The sequence below is a fragment of the Microcebus murinus genome, chromosome 26 (assembly GCF_040939455.1).
Source record: "Microcebus murinus isolate Inina chromosome 26, M.murinus_Inina_mat1.0, whole genome shotgun sequence".
NCBI lineage: Eukaryota > Metazoa > Chordata > Mammalia > Primates > Cheirogaleidae > Microcebus > Microcebus murinus.
The window spans coordinates 3968985-3988713 of NC_134129.1; the positions used below are offsets into that span (position 1 = coordinate 3968985).

General features: G+C 36.2%; 1 protein-coding gene across 13 annotated transcripts in view; it reads right to left on the reverse strand.

Moving 5' to 3' along the window:
• Positions 1-447: 447 nt before the first annotated feature.
• Positions 448-19729, reverse strand: part of SLC4A4 (solute carrier family 4 member 4) — a 427648-nt gene continuing 408366 nt past the window's right edge. For 7 of the 13 annotated variants that reach the window (XM_075997858.1, XM_012785912.3, XM_012785921.3 and 4 more), the window contains 5 exons: positions 16576-16644; positions 14311-14484; positions 12005-12166; positions 6060-6139; positions 1951-5312 (listed from right to left, as the gene is read on the reverse strand). In XM_075997858.1, coding sequence (XP_075853973.1) covers positions 5207-5312; positions 6060-6139; positions 12005-12166; positions 14311-14484; positions 16576-16644 — 591 coding nt within the window. In that variant the 3' untranslated portion in view covers positions 1951-5206. Of the gene's footprint in view, positions 5313-6059; positions 6140-8486; positions 8584-12004; positions 12167-14310; positions 14485-16575; positions 16645-19729 lie in introns of all 13 variants that reach the window. The other 6 variants (XM_012785918.3, XM_012785924.3, XM_075997861.1 and 3 more) reach the window with 4 other exon arrangements.

Genomic DNA, 19729 nt, shown 5'->3' on the forward strand with positions numbered 1-19729 from the left:
AAAATATACTAAATATAATTTGAACCTAATTTCTTGACTCAGTGTGATGCATGGCAATATTTAATGAATTGTCATGGTAATATTTAATGAATTAATGTATGTGGAAGAATTAATCAAATTATCCCAGATTGTAATCTACTCTGAATGTAGCTTCTGCTGCTTTTTCCAACTCAGTGATAAAACCCCAATCCCATTCTCTGCTGCCCCTTCTCACCACCACCACCAGGATGCTCAGAGTTAACACCTCTATGTTAACTTTCCAGATGGAAAGATCATGTAGCCAATGTCACTGCCTCAGTATTTTTGTTCTTCCAATGTAACCTTTTGCTGCTACTGACAGTTATTTCTTATCCCTTCTATTATTTGCTCCCTACCCACCCCCTCACCACCACCACTCTCTGATTACAGCTTAGAGCTGAAATGAAGTTTCCTAGAGAATTTAAATATTACATGAAAGCTTGGATAGGCCCAGCCAAAGTGTATGTAATGAATCATCTGTGGAAAACCATCCCAGGAATCTGTTCATTTGAGTCATTATTTTCTAATAAGTGCTTATTGGGCTTAGGTTTTTTTTTTGCTTTGAGAATTGACTGTATACATCATCCTGGATTCAAGAAAATGGTATTTTATACTTTGCTAACTTTATAAAAGAAGAATGACAACACTACCCAATAAAACCATCCTCATAGTTCTTAGTTGGACATATTTTTTCTTAATTTGAATTCTTGCATAATAGCATTTAATTAATCCTTAAATAGAAATTGTTATAATCTCTTATTTTATAAAATGTGGACACTTATTTTATCCTCCTGCCTGGAGTGATGAAAGCAATCTATGGACAGGAATTTGGATTTCCTCATCTTTGTTTTCCCTGCAGCACACACAGAAGTAAAATAACAGGCATTTGACAACTATTTAAAGAGTTGAACAGAAGCACATGACACTCATAAATGCATAAAGTTACTTTATTTTAAGTATACATATAATTTTGAAAAATATAAATGCTAAAATATCTCATCTTCTTCATCTCTTAATTCCATAAAAGTCACAATAGAAAGCTTCATAAAACTGTAAAATACTATAATGTTATAGGAATTTTAGGTTTTATATTGGAAAAAAATTATTAGTAATATATTGAAATGTTTTCTGTTCTTTATCATTTTGTTCCACCATGTTGATCTACTTCATTTAAAATAAAAAGATGCATCATTTCTCCAAAGTTAATAAAGACTTAAGAGAATAAAAATAAGAATATCTGAAAGTGCGTATTGATTCTGAAAAGTAATGTGTACGAATACGTACCAGCCATGAAAATGGCTAAAAAGAGGCAACTATTCACTCTTTTCACATTGTAGGACTGGGACAAAGTTACTTCTGGCTCTAAAAGTTTCACTGGATAACTTTAGCCCTGAGTTGCAATATTTGTCTAGGAAACGAAATTCTTCATTCTTGTAAGTACCCATAAAGCACAATGAAATGAGCCAAGAAATAGGGCATATCCAAATTTCCGGTCAAAATGCAACTTGAATGTGAGCATATGTTACATAACTTTTCTTTTTAAATTTCAGGCTGCAAATGAAGCTCAATAACATCATCATCTGACAATTCCCAAGGCCCTTCAGGTAGTGAAGTGCCATAAAATGTCACTTGATTCCACACAGTCACCTGGTGCCACCGGGCTTCATGCTCATGCTGTGAAGAGCAGACCTTAACTATCATAGGATATAAACGAGAGCATCTCAGGTTCCTGCACCAAAATCATTAAGTGGTATGAAATGGATTGAAGAAAGCTTTGTCCCATCCCTGAACAATGCCAACCTCTGAAATACAACTCAAACGGTTTTATTTTGTTTTTAAAAGATAGTCAGCAGTCAATACATTTCAAGTACTTTAACACAGTTAAAAAAAAAAAAAAAAAGAACCAAAAAACTTGGAAGACAATCATTCTCTATTAAACATCAATATATAGCTGATAAAAGATTTACTCTGTGTGGGTTGGTGCATGTGCCTAAAATACACACAAACTGAATTACCGACAGCAGATGATGGTTTCCCCCCATTCTCTGAGGTGGGGTGCAAAGGAGGGAGGCTTCTGTTTGCCTACTTCTTAAGTCCCTAAGTCTCCTCCCCAAAACTACTCCCCAACCTGGACTGAAGAAGAGGAAGAAACACTCCTGCCCATGGCACACAAATCGATTAGGGTTCCAAGTAGTCATTTCCCACCCTAGAGAAGAGTGAATTTCATCGAGGAAAACAGTGTTCCCAAGAGATTTTCTCTCAAACACAAAAGCAGAGGCGTTTGCTCCTCCGATAAGGCAGACACTCGGCCTACTCATGGCTTCCTTCCAACAACAAGTTTCTACAACCACAAACAGGACTCTGGTTAACAACTCTGATTGTGCTTAGCCCTTACTTCAAGCAACTGGAATCTTTTATCTCTGAACTCATATCAGGGGGAGAAGGAGAAACACTTTATAAAAAATGTACTGTTGTAATTTGTGTCCAGTTTACATAGAAACAAAACCACTCCAAACTCTGGCCAGGTCTTCGTCAATGAGTAAATTCAGTTAAAATCCAGATAATTTGGTGGCTCTAGGTGTCCCTCAGGCTTTGCTTGTTAGTTTGGGAACTATGTCTGTTCCTTTGAAAGTAATGATTTTTTTAAAAACTTCCCTAGGTTCTGGTAAACATTGAGAAGGTTTGATATTACCTGTTGAGTTAGCAAATATAAGGTACTACTCTACATTCGTATCATGAACACCAGCCTTCTGTCACAGAGTACAGATGATGAATGGAGGTGCACAGAGCTTTTACAGCTATTATACCTAAAGCCCGAAATGATGAGCTACGTTGCTTCAGGAATTCTTTGAAAGGTATGGAGGAGGCATGAATCTGCAAATACTTGATTTGTGATCAGAAAAAAAAAATATTATATCTAGAGCTTTTATAAAAGTAAACATAAATGCCTTTAACAAAATCATAGGTTAGGCTGAATTTTTATGCATGGATAGTTTTTAAACATTTTATTAATGCTTCTATCAGTAATAAAAGGGGAAACTTCTCATACAGCTCTATATTAGAGTACCAGAAAACTAGATAATACAGAATAATCGTTTTAAGGATAGCTCTAGATACAAATGTGATGCCAAAAGCTGGCATGTGAGATTTTAACACAATAATATGTAATTTGCCACTACCATTTTAATGAAAAAATTAGGGTCATTTATGTCTAATTTGTATAAAATTAAAAGTTTTAAGATTATCAGATACTGCAAAAGTAACAGCTAACTCTGGATAATAAGATTTTTTATAATCAAAATGTCAAGGACAGATTTATAATTTAGTTAATATAAAAATGAGTGGGAGTCAATAAGTACATATCATAAAACCAAAATAAATGGTTTCATTCTGCTTCTAGTACTCCTCCTATAATCAGTTATAGTTAGGATATATCACAACTGTGGTTACATGAATCCAAAATTATAGATTCAACATTAAAATATTATTTTTAACATACATTCATAATACATAATGTACCTGTTCAAAACATTGCATTTAAATACCATATTTAATTTGGTTAATAAAGGTCTAATTTTCAATCTGGTACTTTGAAACACACATACATACATATGTATACAAATACATTCTAAATGTCCCAATTTCAAAGAATAATTGCCTTTGCATCCTAAAAAAAAATGTGAGATTACTGTTAAAAGTGGATGCACATCTAACTCTGCAGATCTATCTGCTTTCCTATAACACTTTATAGATGTGCCAATGGGCTATTAACACTCCTACAGATTTTGTACTGTTAATATGAGCCATTGTATCAATAATGGTGACTGACAATATGGGTAATAAAATATGTTCAACCTCATTTGCATAATGGTAAATTTCTTGGACCCCCCCAATGGATTTTTCACATGTGGTTTGGGTTTTATGGAAACTGGCACAAGAGACTTGACAACTTTGCCCTTTGCCTGTCACTCTTTTCTTTCCAACTTTGCACATATGTGCACCAGCCACACACAGAGCACATACACAAACACACAAATACTTCAAAATGAAAAAATTGTCTAACAATACTGCATAGGACATCAGACATGGTAATACAGTCAACATCTGTACCCAGATACTACTGTTATCAGAACATCAGTTATTCCCATTATAGAGGAGTTTATCTCTTCTCCCTCAATCTCCTTCATAGAACAGTTAAATTTCTTTTAAAGAAAGGGAAAAATGGATGCTTAGAAACATGGTGTTTTTCATCTGATCTAGCCTTCTGGCTTACCCTAGAGATTGTGTGTTTGTGTTTGTGTATGTGTGTGTAAAAATCACATTATATACAATACAATTTTTACAGAAAGCCTGGCAGCTACAAATAAGAGGTAGAACTACTCAAAACTATGTTTCCTGCTGCAGGAAAAAATTCATTTTCTTTACAGTAATTAAAAAAAAGTTTTAAAAATTGACAAAAAATAAGTTGCAGGTTAGGCCCCATAATTTAAACAACAAAATCTAGGAAGAAAAATATTCTTCAATATACTCAACAGATAAGTTCGTTAAAGGGTTAAAAAAAGTTGCATAGGAAAAAGGGACATTCCAGCACTTGCTACAATGATGGCAATGGTTTCTCTATAGGGAGTAAAGTACCTTTAAGTTTTCTTCTTTTGATAACTCTAAGATTAGGGTTTAAAGCAAGAGCAAGTTAGAATAGCAGCACTTTTTTTCCGGTCAGAGAGCTCTATAAGTGAGAAGGGACTCTGTCTGGAGGTCAAGGTTTGTTCTACCAGACAAAGACAAGCCAGTTAGCATAGCTCCAAAGCTGAAGTTGTAAGTTCCTTCAACATTTTAATAAAAGGTGTTTGTAAAATCCTTAATACTTTTGCCCTCTGCTTAATAGAGGAAAAGGACAGGGTCTGTGCGTGTCTTGAGTGATACAGGAATTTGGTTGTCAGAGGACACATCTGGAAGTTTAGGAACAAAAGGGGGATTCCTCATATGCTGTTTTTAAGGAATGGTACACTATTGTCTTGATTTTACCTATGCAAGAGAGAAGCAGAGAGAGAGTCTAGCGCTGTATTATTTGGCCAGTGACCAAAAACTGAAACAAAAGTTAAAAAATAAACAAACAGCCAGACAAAAAAAAAAATAAACCCCAAGAACATTAACAACAAAACTGTCAGTTTCAAGAAAGACAAACAGGTTACAATGTAGTTTCTGTTCCCTTGCTCCTCCAGAAATAATCCTTGTCTTCAGGCTCAAGTTCTATTCTAATTTGAGGCACGACTTTTACTGGAGTTCTAGGAGGACTAGAGAAAAATACAAAAAAAAAAAAAAAAAAAAAAAGAGAGAGAGAGAGAAAGAGAAAGAAAAGAAACAGTAAGTAAATCAGATATCTTTTATCATTTGTCAAATGTTTATGCCCTGGACAGAAGTCAAATGTGTCATTCTTGTTCTCTTTTAATACTTATCTCCTCCCTGTGTTTATAAAAACAAACATTTTTAAATGGGAGGAAGGTACCATTAGAATCAAGAAATTCAAGTAAAAATTTCATAAGATCTCATACCTAGATTAAAACAAAACTAAACCAAAAAATGAGAAGAGGGACAACCAGGTGGGTAGTACTGGCAGAAATTTAAGGACAAAGATACTAACATGATGAAAACATTCAGAGATTTCGCTCCTTTGAGAATCAGGTAGGACCTGAAATCTCTAGAGCCTGAGGGAAGGAAACTACTAGAAGACAAGCTGCCAGGGAGCACCGGTTACCCTTTTAAATCAGGGATGATACTGAAGTTACAGGAGCTAATGGTTGATCCTGGCCTTTAACATAATGTTACTGAAAGATTCCATTTTTTTTTCTCCTAAGAATAAGAAGGTCTCTTAGGATTCTTTCTACCAGTAAAATCTGGGACAAGTTTTGGTCATTGGGTAGTCTCTTTAAGATAAGTCACAGAAAGGGAGGAGAACAAGAAGTTCTGCCAATAACCCACCATTAACTACATTTCTGTGGGGCAATCACCCAACAAGGTAAAAATCCTGGGCTCTGCTTTACCTTGGCAAACCCAGAGACTGAAGGAAAGGAATTTTATCAGCATGATGTGTGGCGTTCGAGGAATGTTGGTGATCTTTCCCCTGGGGAAAAAAATGTTGAAATCATAAATAGTAGGTCTTTGGTAAAGTATGAAATTAGAGTGAAAATAAAAATCTTCACGAAAATGGATGGATTTTTCACAACTGGAAAGAATAAGAAAGACAAATTTAGACATTTTCATCAACAATGCAACAAGCTAAGATGCTGAGTAGTGTGGTAAAGCCTAAATCACTTAGTTCCCTTTATTTTAGGTTTTCTGGGATGGACCACTGATATCTTTTCAGTGAGAAGGGTAAGACGGGAATCATTTTTAGAAGGTGATAGCTTTCTTCTTAAAGTCTAAGGCTTGTCCTTAGATTTCCTTCCTCATCCAGCCTTCATGAATTTGTCCTGCTGTTATTTATGGACTAAAAAAAAAAGTACTTACTTACACTGCAACTCTACTTCTATCAATTTTGTTCTTTCATAGATGATAAAAATTCATATGCCATTAGAAAATATCTCAGTCAAAATGATCATGTGTATTTTTGCTCAAGTAAACCTCTAATATATCAACTTGTAATTTGTCCTTTTAAAGGATTTTTAAGAGAATGAAGAACAACTGGCACATAAACTTTTTTCATAAGCCCCAAAGTCTGGCCGGTGTTTTTTTAAAAAATAGATTTCCATTGTACTTAGAAGGGGCTATGCCAGGTTACGACGCCAACAGGAGACACGCAGGCTGGGAGCATGTGTGCCAGTCTCCTAGGGCTGGTAATGACCCAGAGACAAAGAACAGACTCAGAACCTGGAGCTTCAATTCAAACAGAAATTCTTAACCAAATCCCACTGATAGGAGTAGGTAGAGATTAGCTTCAGCTACAAGTTACAGGTTACAAATTGGACACCCAAGGTAAGACTGCTTTGATTATTTGTTCCTTAAACTCTGTCTGGTGGCCAGCCTCCAAGATGGGCTCCAGCGATCCTGTCTCCTGGTATTTATGTCCTTGTGAAATTCCTTCCCTCATGGTAATAGGGTTGGTCTGTACGACCAACAGAATAGGGCAGAAGCGATGGTCTGTCACTTCTAAGACTCAGTCATAAAAGACCGCAGCTTCTGTCCTGATTCCTCTCACTTTTTGTCACTGGCTTTGTATGGCCATATTGTGGGACACATAGTGACGTCCAAAGGCCAAGGAACTGCGACTCCCTGCCAGGGCCTCGCGAGTGAGCCCGGGAGCAGGTCCCCAGCTCCAGTCAAGTCTCTAGAGCTGGCAGCTTGACAAATTGATGATAATTTCCTAAGGGCTCCTGAGCCAGACCCACCAAAATCAGCTGCTCCTAAATTTCTGAATGTCAGGGGCTCTACAAGAAAATACATGTTTGTTGCTTTCAGCTGCCAAGTTTTCTGGTAATTTGTTACTCAATAATTGGTAACTAATATACCCATTTTGATTCATTGATATTCATTTCAAACTTTTCTTGGTCACAGTAACCTCCTATTAAAGTCGAGGTAGCACTGTCAAATGGAAATAAAAGTGTCCCAAGTCTCTTCTGTCCTATAACCGATCAGTGTACTTTGACGTACACCTGAATCAAAAGAATGCATTTTCTTCATATGAGAACTCAAAGCGGAAAGTATTTTGGAGGCAATTGCTACTTGCCATTGGAAAAGCTTGAGATGTTTTCTAATGTTACCATCGAGATTCTTCCCATTTTCAAGTGACAGGTTAACTCAATTACAAAAGAAAGATGACGCATCACAAACCATTACGCTGTAGCCACCAGGCCATTATCCCGGAAAGATGAGTGCAGTTACAACGACGATTTGAAAGAACAGAAGGGGAATGAAGAGATTAGGAAGAAAATTCATGTATCTTAAAGCTATACCTAGACAGTTGTGCTAATATTTTATGATTGCCAGTTTAATTGAAAATAATTATTCCAAATTCTCAATTATTAACAATTGATTAATTAATCATTGAGAGACTCATGATGCAATTTCTCTTTTGAGCTGATTTGGTCACTGGTTGAAACCTAAGGAAGACAAACAGTAACAGACAGTGATGTAGTAACTATAAGCTGCGATTCTAAATACCAGCAGAAAAAAGAAAAATCAATTTAAAACATGGTTACAAGTTTAGCAACTGAAAAAAAAATGGTAGTGATTTGGGAAAGAGAAAAAAACTACCAAACAAAAATTTAAAAGATTATGGATAAAAGGAAGAAGTTAAGGGTGAAGCTTAGGGTATGTAAAAATGAAATTTTATAATCATTAAATGTAAATCTTCACACAGAAAGAAAGAAAGACAAAAGAGAGGGAAAGTTAACGTAGATGACAGTTCTAGTTTTTTCTCTGCAAGTGCAAATCATATTCAAGCAAGCAAGCGAGAGGTTAGTTCTACTCACTGTCGGAAGGTTTGCTATCGCTTAGGAAAGGTTGCTGTTCCATGATGTCCATTGGAATTTTAATACTTGGAACTTTTTCTGAGTATGGGCAGTCAGACTGTGAAAAAAATGTACAACCGTGCTTAGAATGTTTTTATTATATAGCCCCTCCTTCCCAGCATTGATCAAACCTACCATATTATCATTTATATAGTATTAAAGGAGAAAAGACCTACATATGATCAATTCCAGTTTGCCAACTTTCCAAATTCTATGCCATCTATCCCCCTCACATTTGTTTTCCTTTCTTCTGAGTTAACAGGATTGAGTTTATTAAATGCAGAACTACACCAAAAATAGATCACTACAACCGAATTGTAACGCTTTCCATAAGCTTGATCCTCAATCGGCAAACATTTCTGGGTTGCCCACATGTGAAGTGGATGATCTCAATATGAAAAGAGATTAAATCTAGGAAACTTCCTAAACTATAATACAGTCTTGAAACTCTTGTTTCGTTAATGCTCTCTGATTCCATCTCCAGGAAAATCCTGCCCCATCTTTCCTTCCAAAACAAACAGAAGACATTTTTAACATATATCATGAAGTAGTCCTCTACATATGCACAAAAATAAACCTTCCTCCCTTACTCTGCCAAACACTGTTTTATGGTTAATGGTTCATTTCAATTTGCTTGTGCCCAAGATATTTGAAAATGTAAGCAAATTATAAGAAAACAAAATCAAAAATAAGGTGCTTATGGTGGCCAGATAAGCAGAGAATCAAAACCAGAATAAAATGGCAAACTGGGCAGCTGATCATGGGGCTACCTGAAGAACAAACCACCTCGCCCAAAATGTAATAGATTTTCACAGGATCATTATTTAACTTAAAAAAATTCATTATATTAAATTCAACTCTATGTTTGGACTGAAAAGATCCAACTCATCTCTTAACTGAAAGTACCAAGGAGACAATTTTTAGTTGAAAGAAAAATGTAAGAACATGGGGTCAAATAAAAACAATCTTAACATAAAAACCTATTATGCACACTAAGAATTCCTTAGGATGAATCTAAAGAGGATAATGAGCTATTAATATCCTTTCAGAGAACTAAGATCATGCACTTAATTTGAAAAAAGAACAAAAAATGAAGATGTCACCTGCACCTACCTTTATGAGAACATCAAGAATAAGTCCTATTACAGCATTTCAGACATTTCCCAAAATAATAGCACTTATGGACGCAGAGGTTGTCAGCCAATGCTTAATCACAGCCTACCAGGCAGGCTCAAAAATGACTGTGAATGGCTCAAAATGTTGACAATCCATAATTTTGACTACTTCTGCTCATCAACATTAGAGCGGTAACCTGCATGTCCCAGTGTGACTCTCCCTGTATCCATGGACCCCACACCACACAAGTCTCAGGTGGACATCGGGAGAGCCACCTTCCAAATGTGGAGCCCCAAATAATGGGCTCAACACACAGAGCTCACTGCACAGATATACTCGAAAGTGCCAGGTGGGATTTACTGCCTAGGAACTAATGAGTATGTTTGTTTCTTCTGGTAGGGGTGGGGTGGAAAAGAGGAAAAGCAAAAAAAAAAAAAATAAGTTTCGCACATTATCTTCAAGAAATCTGTTGGGAATATGAAGTTAAAAATGGCAAAGATTAATAAAAAGAATAGTATTATTTAAATAAAATATGATTTGTTGAAAATCGTATCTAGGAAAAAATTCTCAGGAGTTCATCCGATCCAACTTTTGTCATTGGAAAGCAGTAAATTTAAAACATTCCCAAAAGTTGATATTTTATTATTTTTCCTTAAAACAATTAGAGGAGAGGATTCCATAATATCACTTCATACATTCATAATGTGTAATGAATTTTGACTTTGGCGTCCATGTCCATAAACTGTTTTGAAAATTCAACACAAAATACTGCTTTAATCACCTTAATATGGCAGGCAACCTTCTTTTTTTTTTTTTTGGTCTAGAGGGGTCCAAAAATTCATTTCAAATTTTGATGTCTATTCAACATGTAAACACATCATTCTTCTTAACACTGCATCTTGATCTCTGCTGCAGTTTAAACACATTCTCTCTTTTTCTGTCATCATTAGAAACAGAAAATCTATATACCTGCTCGCATTGCAGATGGATGATGACAGTCCTAAAACCTCCCTTTGACTTTAGCTAAATGTGCCTCATATATTAAGTCTTTTTCTTATTGGATCAATTTATGTGAAATCCGATTCTGTCTGCTGCTTCTTTCACTCTACCGTTTCCAAGTTCTACAAAAAGAATACAATTGGACAGCCTGATCCATTGGACATAACCAGAGAGGCCTGGATTAGAGTTTTGGCTTTGCCAATTACAGCTGTGTACAATTAGAAAATTCACTTAAATACATGTATCAAAGCATCACATTGCACACCTTAAATATATACAATTTTATCTGTCAATCATATCTCAATGAGGCTGAAAAAAATTTTTAAAAGACATTTCTCAGTCTAAATTTCATCACTTGTGAAATGGGAACAAAACTAAACACTTTAAAGAGCTGTTAAGACAATTAAGGATGAGGTATGCATGATCAATCAATGTTATTAAGTACTGATTAGACACTAAAAATTCCTTATATTGCTACTTTAGACTGGGTAATGACACACACAAAAATAATTTGTAATACTGCACTATGTAAAATCCAAAACAATTTTCAAATGGAAGATGTTATTTTGGCAATCTTTTCAAATGGCTACTGGGATAAGCTGTATGTGTGTGGTAAAGAAAAACAAATTCCAGCTTTTCTTCTAGCACTGATTGTGAATCTCTACTGGAGCATTTGTATTTCGGTGGAATGATCTCCTAAAAAAATGGGCAAAAATTTTATTTCTCAACTTAACCACCTAATGCAGAAGGACCATTTGGACTATGACGCTGACCACTATAATTTTGTAAAAAGACCCCAAACTCCAATTCCCTTCCCTTTTTATTGAAAAGTTATGGAAAAAATAGTGTCAAATCATGTTAGTATAAATATAATGTTAGTATAACCACACAGATCTCTGGCTGAGAGCCTTCTTGAATAGATAAATAGATCACAGGAGGTAAGATACTGACATCTGTCCACATTAGGCTTAAAATTATATAAAAGTGAGTTATCATCTCAAATATAAATCCTGAATTATCAAAGGCAAACAAAATACATTTTATGGAATTGCTAAGCAAATTTCTTTTGTATCTATTAGATCAAAGTTCTTTAAATGTGGTGGGTTTTAAATTATTTTAGAAGTTATTTATTAGTCATTAGGTCATTATTAGTGTATTAATGGTTACAGAAAGACTGCAGAAAATATAAAAAACCAAGGAGAGAAAATAAAGGGCAAAGGGAGGTGAAATGAGTAATATGTCACATGGCCAGAGAAACATTTTTAGAACTTAGCCCTGCATCTCACATTAGGCATAAAAAAAAGACATTTTTCACATTTGTTTCGTTAACTAGCTTTACTCTGGAATTTTGGAAAGTTCCTTACGTCGTCATTATCACTGTCCAGACTCCCCTTCTTCTTTTTCTTTTTCTTCTCATCCTCCTTCTTTTTCTTGTCCTTTTCTGGAATGACATCGTCGAGGAAGCTGAGGTCGTGCTGGGAGAAGAGGTAGTCCATGCCTTTTCTGACAGCCACAAGTGCCAAGATCTGCAAGAACACACACAAACAGTGTGGCAGAAACCACATTAGATGGAATCATAGTGATTCCTGGCACTGCCCGTCAAAGGCAGCAGAAACCTGTCCTGTACAACGCCACCGTCTGACAGAGCCCACCACAACTGTACTGGCTTATGCCTGGTGGGCCGCAATCATTTTCTCCATGGGAAAAGTTGTTTTATAAAAGTCTGGGTTGAAACTCACTTTGTTTTGTTCCCTGAAACGTATGATCACAGTCAATTAGAATTTTAACGTGAAAGGATTACTTTTCGAAACCACTTCCTTCCATGTCAGATTTTAAATCAAATAACTGAAAGTTTAAAGGCAAGAGATAGGCTGCATATGACTTCTAAGTATGCAAAATTAAAACATGATACAGGTTTTTGAACATCGAGTGTATCTGTACAGCACGCAGTACACTGAGACCTCTTCAAAGTATTAACAGGGGGTAGTATGTGAGTATGCATAGACCATTTCCCTTACTGGGCTACTTCAAATGCTACCATGAACTGAGTACTTACCCCGTGCCAGACAGTACGCTAAACTCTTAGGCAATATTATCTCATTAATTCATCACAACGGCCCTCCACAAAGTAGATGTTATTATTAATATCTCTATCTTACAGCTGAGGAAGTTAAACTTAGAGACATGAAGGATATTATCTCAGATCATGAAACCAGACAAAGGAAGAAAACAAAGGGCTCCAACTGTCTGCTTCCAAAACCAGTATTCTTGAGCGCTGTGTTTTTAGTTCTATGAATTGTTCTTGCAGAGTAACTTCTAAGGGTACATTAAAGATGTCTTTGCTTGACAGCAAAACTGATATGCAGCACATTATAGGGGTCCTGGCCTGCCTCGAATGAAATTGTCTTTGTCCACGTCACAGTCTCTCCAGGTCAGTTACCTTACCTCCTAGAGAAATTAATAACATCTGCCCTACTGCCATTTCAGGATTATTTTGTGACCAAATAAGAGCTCTGAAAAGATAAAAGACACTTTATAAAAGTAAAGTTTTTTTTATTATTTAGCACAATCAATAAATGATTTACTGGATATATTTCAAATTTATCCTGGTCTAACTTCATTCTTCCTGGTTTTAGCAAAAATAGTAGGTATGTAGACAATATTTATAGCTAAATGGGGGTCATTTCTCACACTCAGTGTATTTTTCAGTAAGCTAATATAGTTTAAAAATAAAAAAGAGACACAAGGAACAATTAACAAAAAGAACCTGACTTAAATATCACTGGTATTTCATACCATTTTCCCCTGTATCCTTGGGGAAAACAATTACAAACAACAAATATGTATAATAATGCTGGCTAAGAGTAAGAGGAATTTTATAAAAAATAAAATGTTTGGAAATTCTGTTTCCAGAGCTGTAGGGGAGACAGAACAAACCCAAGACTGCCTCTGGGACTTGTGTTAAATGTATGTATGTGCATTTTTTTGCAAGAAGGGAGGAATTATGATTATGGTAAAGTATACAATTCAATAATGAAGCCAGATACAGAGCTTGCATTTCCTTTTCCCCCTTCTTTCACTTGTGATTCAGAGTGAGATGGGAGTTGCGTGACAGCTCAACAGATCACGGCAAGGACAGAGAGCCCTGCCTCAGCCTTAAACCTAGCATGGCGTAAACCACAAGAAATTCAAAAGGTGAACTTTTCACTCCATTTCTTCTAATGCACTGGATGATTTCTCATAAGTTGACAAACACTTCTATATTTGAACGGAAATTGTCCTTATTTAGGTTGACTCTCCTGTACAATGACATTTTAAAATAACTAACATGCACTGGTGTCTACTGTGTGTCCGGCACCGTGCTAGGCACCTGACAGTCACTGATGCGCAGGGCATCGATAATGGTGCCACCCCATCGTACCGACGAGTTAATGGCAGCGCAAAGAGAGGTTCACTGACCAGAGTTAGTATTTGAACTCACACGAGCCTGACTCTAAAGTCCATCCCAGATAGCCCCGGGCATGGGAACTTCAATTACAACTGGTCAAAGTGATGAGGTCTAAGGGGGGAAAATTTGGAATCCCACGTAAAAATCACGCGTGTCCTCCATATGTCAGTAACATGGTATCCGCATGCCCTCGTGAGTAGGCGTAGTGAAAGGAATCCCTACCATGACTGGAAAGACGATGGCGGCCACAGTTGACTTGAGGATCCAGAGGAGGGCCAGGCACAACACCTGCAGGAACGTGAACAGGTGGACCCTGCGCAGGGGCACGTGCCGCAGGTAGATAAAGTCGGGCTGATGCTTCAGGGGCATCAGAAGCAGCTTCAGACGATCCATGAACTGGGGAAGAAATGGGAAGAGAGTCCAGCTGCGTTAATTCAAGAGCTGACAAAGTCAAAGTCATCCCCACTAGGACTAGCCGACCACTCGTGTTTCATATTCTGTAATTTAGGCAAGCAGTGTCCTTTTCAGAGGACAAATTCCTGGTTAGGCAGTGCACAAATGTAGTTTAGCACAGTAAAGCACAAGTCTTCTAATGATACTATGCATCGTATACATTTCAAGAATGTTTTAAGGGTATAAAGGCAGCGTCCAACTTGAAAATGGGAATGCAATTATATTTTCATAAATTCCACATTATTTATCTATGGCATAACCTGACTAATACATTTGGCAGTGTATTACCATTTCTTTTCAGAGAAATGCCACATGAATATTACAGTGCGTTTCAGGGTGCAAAGAACTAGATATCTGAATCTAAGAGAGGTCGTGTAAAAACAGGTGTTGAAATGAATATTGAGCATCGATGTACCAGGTGCTGTGGTCCAAAGAGTAACTGCTGCGTTCACATTGATGATGATGAATGGGATGGTACTTAAGAACCTATCATAGGACCTTTCGATGAAAGACACTCAGTATATAGCTGTTGAATTGAATAACTGTGTGATAAGAAGTCTGAAATAATGTCGATATTTTCTTTCTGGAGGTAAAGGAAAGGTATAAAGGTAAACTAGCACAATCTTTTCTGGAGTGATTTCCTATTAAAAAGGTTTTCTTCCTCCCTCTACAGCTGTTTTTGACTGGCTTTCTCATTTATAAACACTAGGTTACAAAATTTATTGCTAAATCAAATCTTGCCAAAAAGATCTAAAAGAAGGAGAGTCAAGAGAAAAGCAAGAAAAGAGAAACGCCATTAGGGGCGATCGCACCGCAGAATTAAAGAAATCCACTAACTGTCCTCTCAGCATGGCTGTTTTCCCCCATCATCATGATGTGGTTGCTTTTTTTCTTCTTTTTAATTCAACAAACATGGACTCAATTCCAACCATTAAAGCCCCTAGAACACATAGACTCAAACTTCTGATCTAGATCGGGTCATTAAAGGGCAAACAAAAATAAATCTATTAGTGTGGGGGCCACCTGAGTTTCATATTTTTCCATTTAAGGGAATCAAGTGTATACTTGCCAAAAGTTTCATTGACGCAAATAAATCCATGTTTACATTCACCCAGTCCACTCTGAGAGGAACCACCTTGTAGTTTTTAACCAATATCCAAATGGTAAAAAACTACACAATGGACCCAAACAGAGAAAAGTAAAGTAGCCTTTTTTCTTTTTAGGGGTCTCGCCACTTGCTCAGCTCTATCAGACTCTAAAATCAAATTAATCTAAATTCAATAAGTGAAAACAAGGACTATTTTGAAGGGATTCAAATAAGTTCTTCTGATGTTCGCAGAACATGCAGTCTTTTCCCATTAAAACATTACCAAGTGCTAAATAAGGCTACAATTAACAAGGTGCCAGAAGCAGTGTAAGTACTTCCAGTTTCCTGGTGCCAATTAAATTAAACCTCAATTGAAAGACAAAGTTGCCTGAGAAGTTTTTCCCTAATGATTTTTTTAAAAGGGGGGTTAGTTTTACCAAAGTTCTGAAGTTTTTGACAAAAGCAGTACATAAACCACACTGATTTTATTCTTTTATTGGTGCAAAAATTTTGATCACTGATCTCAGCCACGTGAAAAACAAATCGAATAAGAACAGGCTGTTCGTGTGTGGGCAAATGGACAAATACTATCTTGAAGAGCACACTAGTAGAGTTAGATGTTCTTCTTGAGACAAATAGATAAAGGTTAGAGAGAGAAAGACAGAGAAAGGAATATAAAAAAGAAAAGATTGTAGCTCTCCCACTTTTCTGGTCAAATAACTTTCAGCAGCCTATTTAAAGAATGGGTATGTATGATAACAAATGTGAGTATTCACTAACACGAGCTAACAATGTTGATTAAATCAGAAATGAAAAGCACGAGAATGTTGGAGAAAGTAGAAAATAAATGCATTTTCAAATCTCAGCAGTTGATAATTAGTACTTCAAAGATTTATTACTATTATTATTGTTCTTACTACTGTACTTGCATTGCTATGGAAACTTACCTGCACGCCGTTAAGAGATGCTACCCCCATGTACAGGAACACGCCGTAGAGTACAGGCATGGGAATAAACTAGGGAGGAAAGAAAATGGATAAAAGTTAAAAATAACATTAAGAAAAACAGTAATGGGGGTAGGAATCATTTAAACAAAGGCTAAATCTGAAACTAAAAGATAGGATATAATAACAGTGATCTCTAACTAGTGTGCTTCATCATCAATTGATCAACTTCTAAACTCTGTACTAGAAATAAATGAGGGAGGGTGAAAGGGACTCTCGATTTTCATTTGATGTCTGATTTTTTTTATAGTGAGCATGCATGATCTTAACAACTTTTTTTTTTTATTATTAATGGGGGGGGGGAAGTTCTGTTTCCCTTTCTCCTTAAAAGAAATGACTATGTAAACCAGATGCTTGTGTGGGCTGTGAGGTAGAAACAGGTAGAGGGTTATCTCTCTCGAGACCAACTTCCTTGATTTTATTTCCTTAATTATTTTTTGCCAAATGATATATAAATGCCTTTTCCAATAAAATAAACATCAAAAGACTGTCCCCTTTCTCCTCAGGAATATGAAGAGGGCTAATAAGAACACTGCTTGAAAGGAGTATGTAGATCTGGAGGCAATTAATTACACACATGGACTAATTCACTTCTATTAGAACTGAATTAATACATTTCCATGCATTCATTAGTAAAAATCTTTTACATTAATAATACAAAGTGTTTTAACAATGAGAAGTTCCAATGTGATGTGTTTATAAATTTTATCTATTCCTAGACCTGGGAAAAGTCCCTAATATTGAGGAAACTAAGCAAATCAAGGATGGTTCTGCCTCTGGGAAGTCTTCTGTTTGAACAACTGAAGGTTCTGAACCTTAGATTTTGAAAAGAAGTTCAAGTAATTTCAGGGTTTTTCAAAGCTAAAACCACAAGTCAATTAAGGCCAATCTTACCAAGTCCACATAAAGGAGGCTATTGTAACCAGAAAGAATAGGATGGCTTTAGGGTAATTTTTAAAGAAATACTGCATGTATTAAGGGAAGCACATTTTCTACCAGCCTCTCCTTGTGGTTGTCTAACCCAGGTCTGTAAGTGATACCCTTTGGCCACTATTAAGGAACTACTCAATTCTAAAATGTGTCATGACTGTCTTCAATTGTTATTGGTTAGCCATAGAAATGGTCACATTTAAGTAAAGTAAATATACTCATTTATATAAAACATAAAATGCTTCTTCAAAAGAAGATTAACACTTTTATTGTAGCTAATCTTGATCATGAGCTAGGAAATAAATGACATAGAATGTAGAAGGGGGTATTGAGGGCTAGTGTTTGTGGCAGGGAGTGGGTGTGCTGCAATACCTAACAGTCACCACTAGGAGGTGAACGCATCACGTTCAAGCCACTTCTCTTAAGACACTTGCCTTCCTCTTAGAATGTGCATGCTTCTATTCCTTATGAATGCTTCTGTTCCTCTGCATAAACTTACCAAAAAGCAAAAAATACAACCAAGGGACCATTTCGTACCCTTGACTCATTTTAAAAACATGTTCCATTTTTCTTTCTTATTGTTTCATTTTTAGTTTTGGGGTGGGTAACAAAAGAAAAGTGGGAGGAGAGGAAAAGAGAAGTCAAGTTCAGTCATGGAAAACTAGTTAGAATCCCTGCAGTAGTTATTTTTTAATCTGAGTAAAGAATTTTTCTAGCTTGAAGAAAGTGATCAAAAAGGGTGAATCCAGGCCTTATCTTCACCCATCACCTGAGCTTAGCTAAATATTTTCTCTATTGTGGTTCTAATGCCAAAGTAAAGGAAAGTTGTGCTTGGTGCTTAGGTCCATTCTCTCTGAATTTATAATTACAGATATCACCAAATCTACCACAAAATAAAATCAGCAGGTATCATTGACACAGCATGGCATGGGGTGTGGGTAGATGAATGTAGCTTTAAAGATAAAGATGTTTTTTTAAAAAAATTATTCTTTGTTAGAAAGGAAACAGTACATATAAGGAAGCCTATTAAATTGATTTGGGGCCAACTTCCATGTGACAATAAATGTTTTATGAAATTTGCCATTTCTTTACAATAGTGCAACATCTCAATAAAAATATTCCAATATGGAAGTCTTGATAAAACTTGACAGAATTATTGGGTTAGAGAATTTTTTATTGGATCTGATTCATGAATCACATCAGGTTAATCCTTAAAAATTTATCACAATAGAATCATTTATTTCAACAGAAATTTCTCAAAGGAAGGAAAAGAAGAATGTGTTTTAAGAAGATGGAAGTTAAACCAGTATAATGATAGTAGCTAAATATTTTTATAAAGAAGACAGGAGAAATTAAAACATAAGAAACACAAGGTATACCAGGTTTACAGGCATAGCCAAAATTGCCAGGTGATAAAATTATACAAAGAAAATTTTATAAGTGATCAGTCATACCAAGAGAGCCAAAAGAGGGTAATTTTAAATCAGTATCACAATACATTAAATAAGTACTACAAATGAAAAAATAAGTAATTGATTCTGCCACCAGATAGAAATCAAAGTTATATTTAACATATTGAGGCCACGTCACCAAATTTTTCAAATTCTAGCAAATACATTTCCACTCATTTTCACTTGTACCTCCTTTTGATTTGCTGATAGTGTTTGAATATTCCCAGAAGAAAAAGTGAGAAAAGGGTAAACTTAATAATAAAGGTAGACTATGGTTGTCCAACACAGAATTCAGTACAGAAGTGAGCTCTCCCAGCAGAATAATGGTCACTCTGTGTGTGTTTGTGTAAAAACCAGAGTGAGATCCTGACTGAGAGCATGGGCACACAAGTCGGGCACACCTGCTTGCAAATTCTGGCCTCTACCATTTGGGTAACACTGAGAAAATTATTAGCTTCTCTTATCCTCAGTATTCTCATCTAGAAAGTGGCTATGATAAAGACTACATAGCACAAAGCATCGAGCCCAGGGCCTGACTCATAATAGCTATTTAATAAATGATGCGTGAGGCATTAATGTCATCATTACCACGAGGACCTTGACTGGCAGGCCAAGAAGCCTGCAATTGCCCTGCACAAATCTCTTCGGTCCCTCCATGGTGGGGGCAAAGGCATAGTTCAGAGGGACGGCTGCAAAGGTCAGACCTGAAGCCCTGG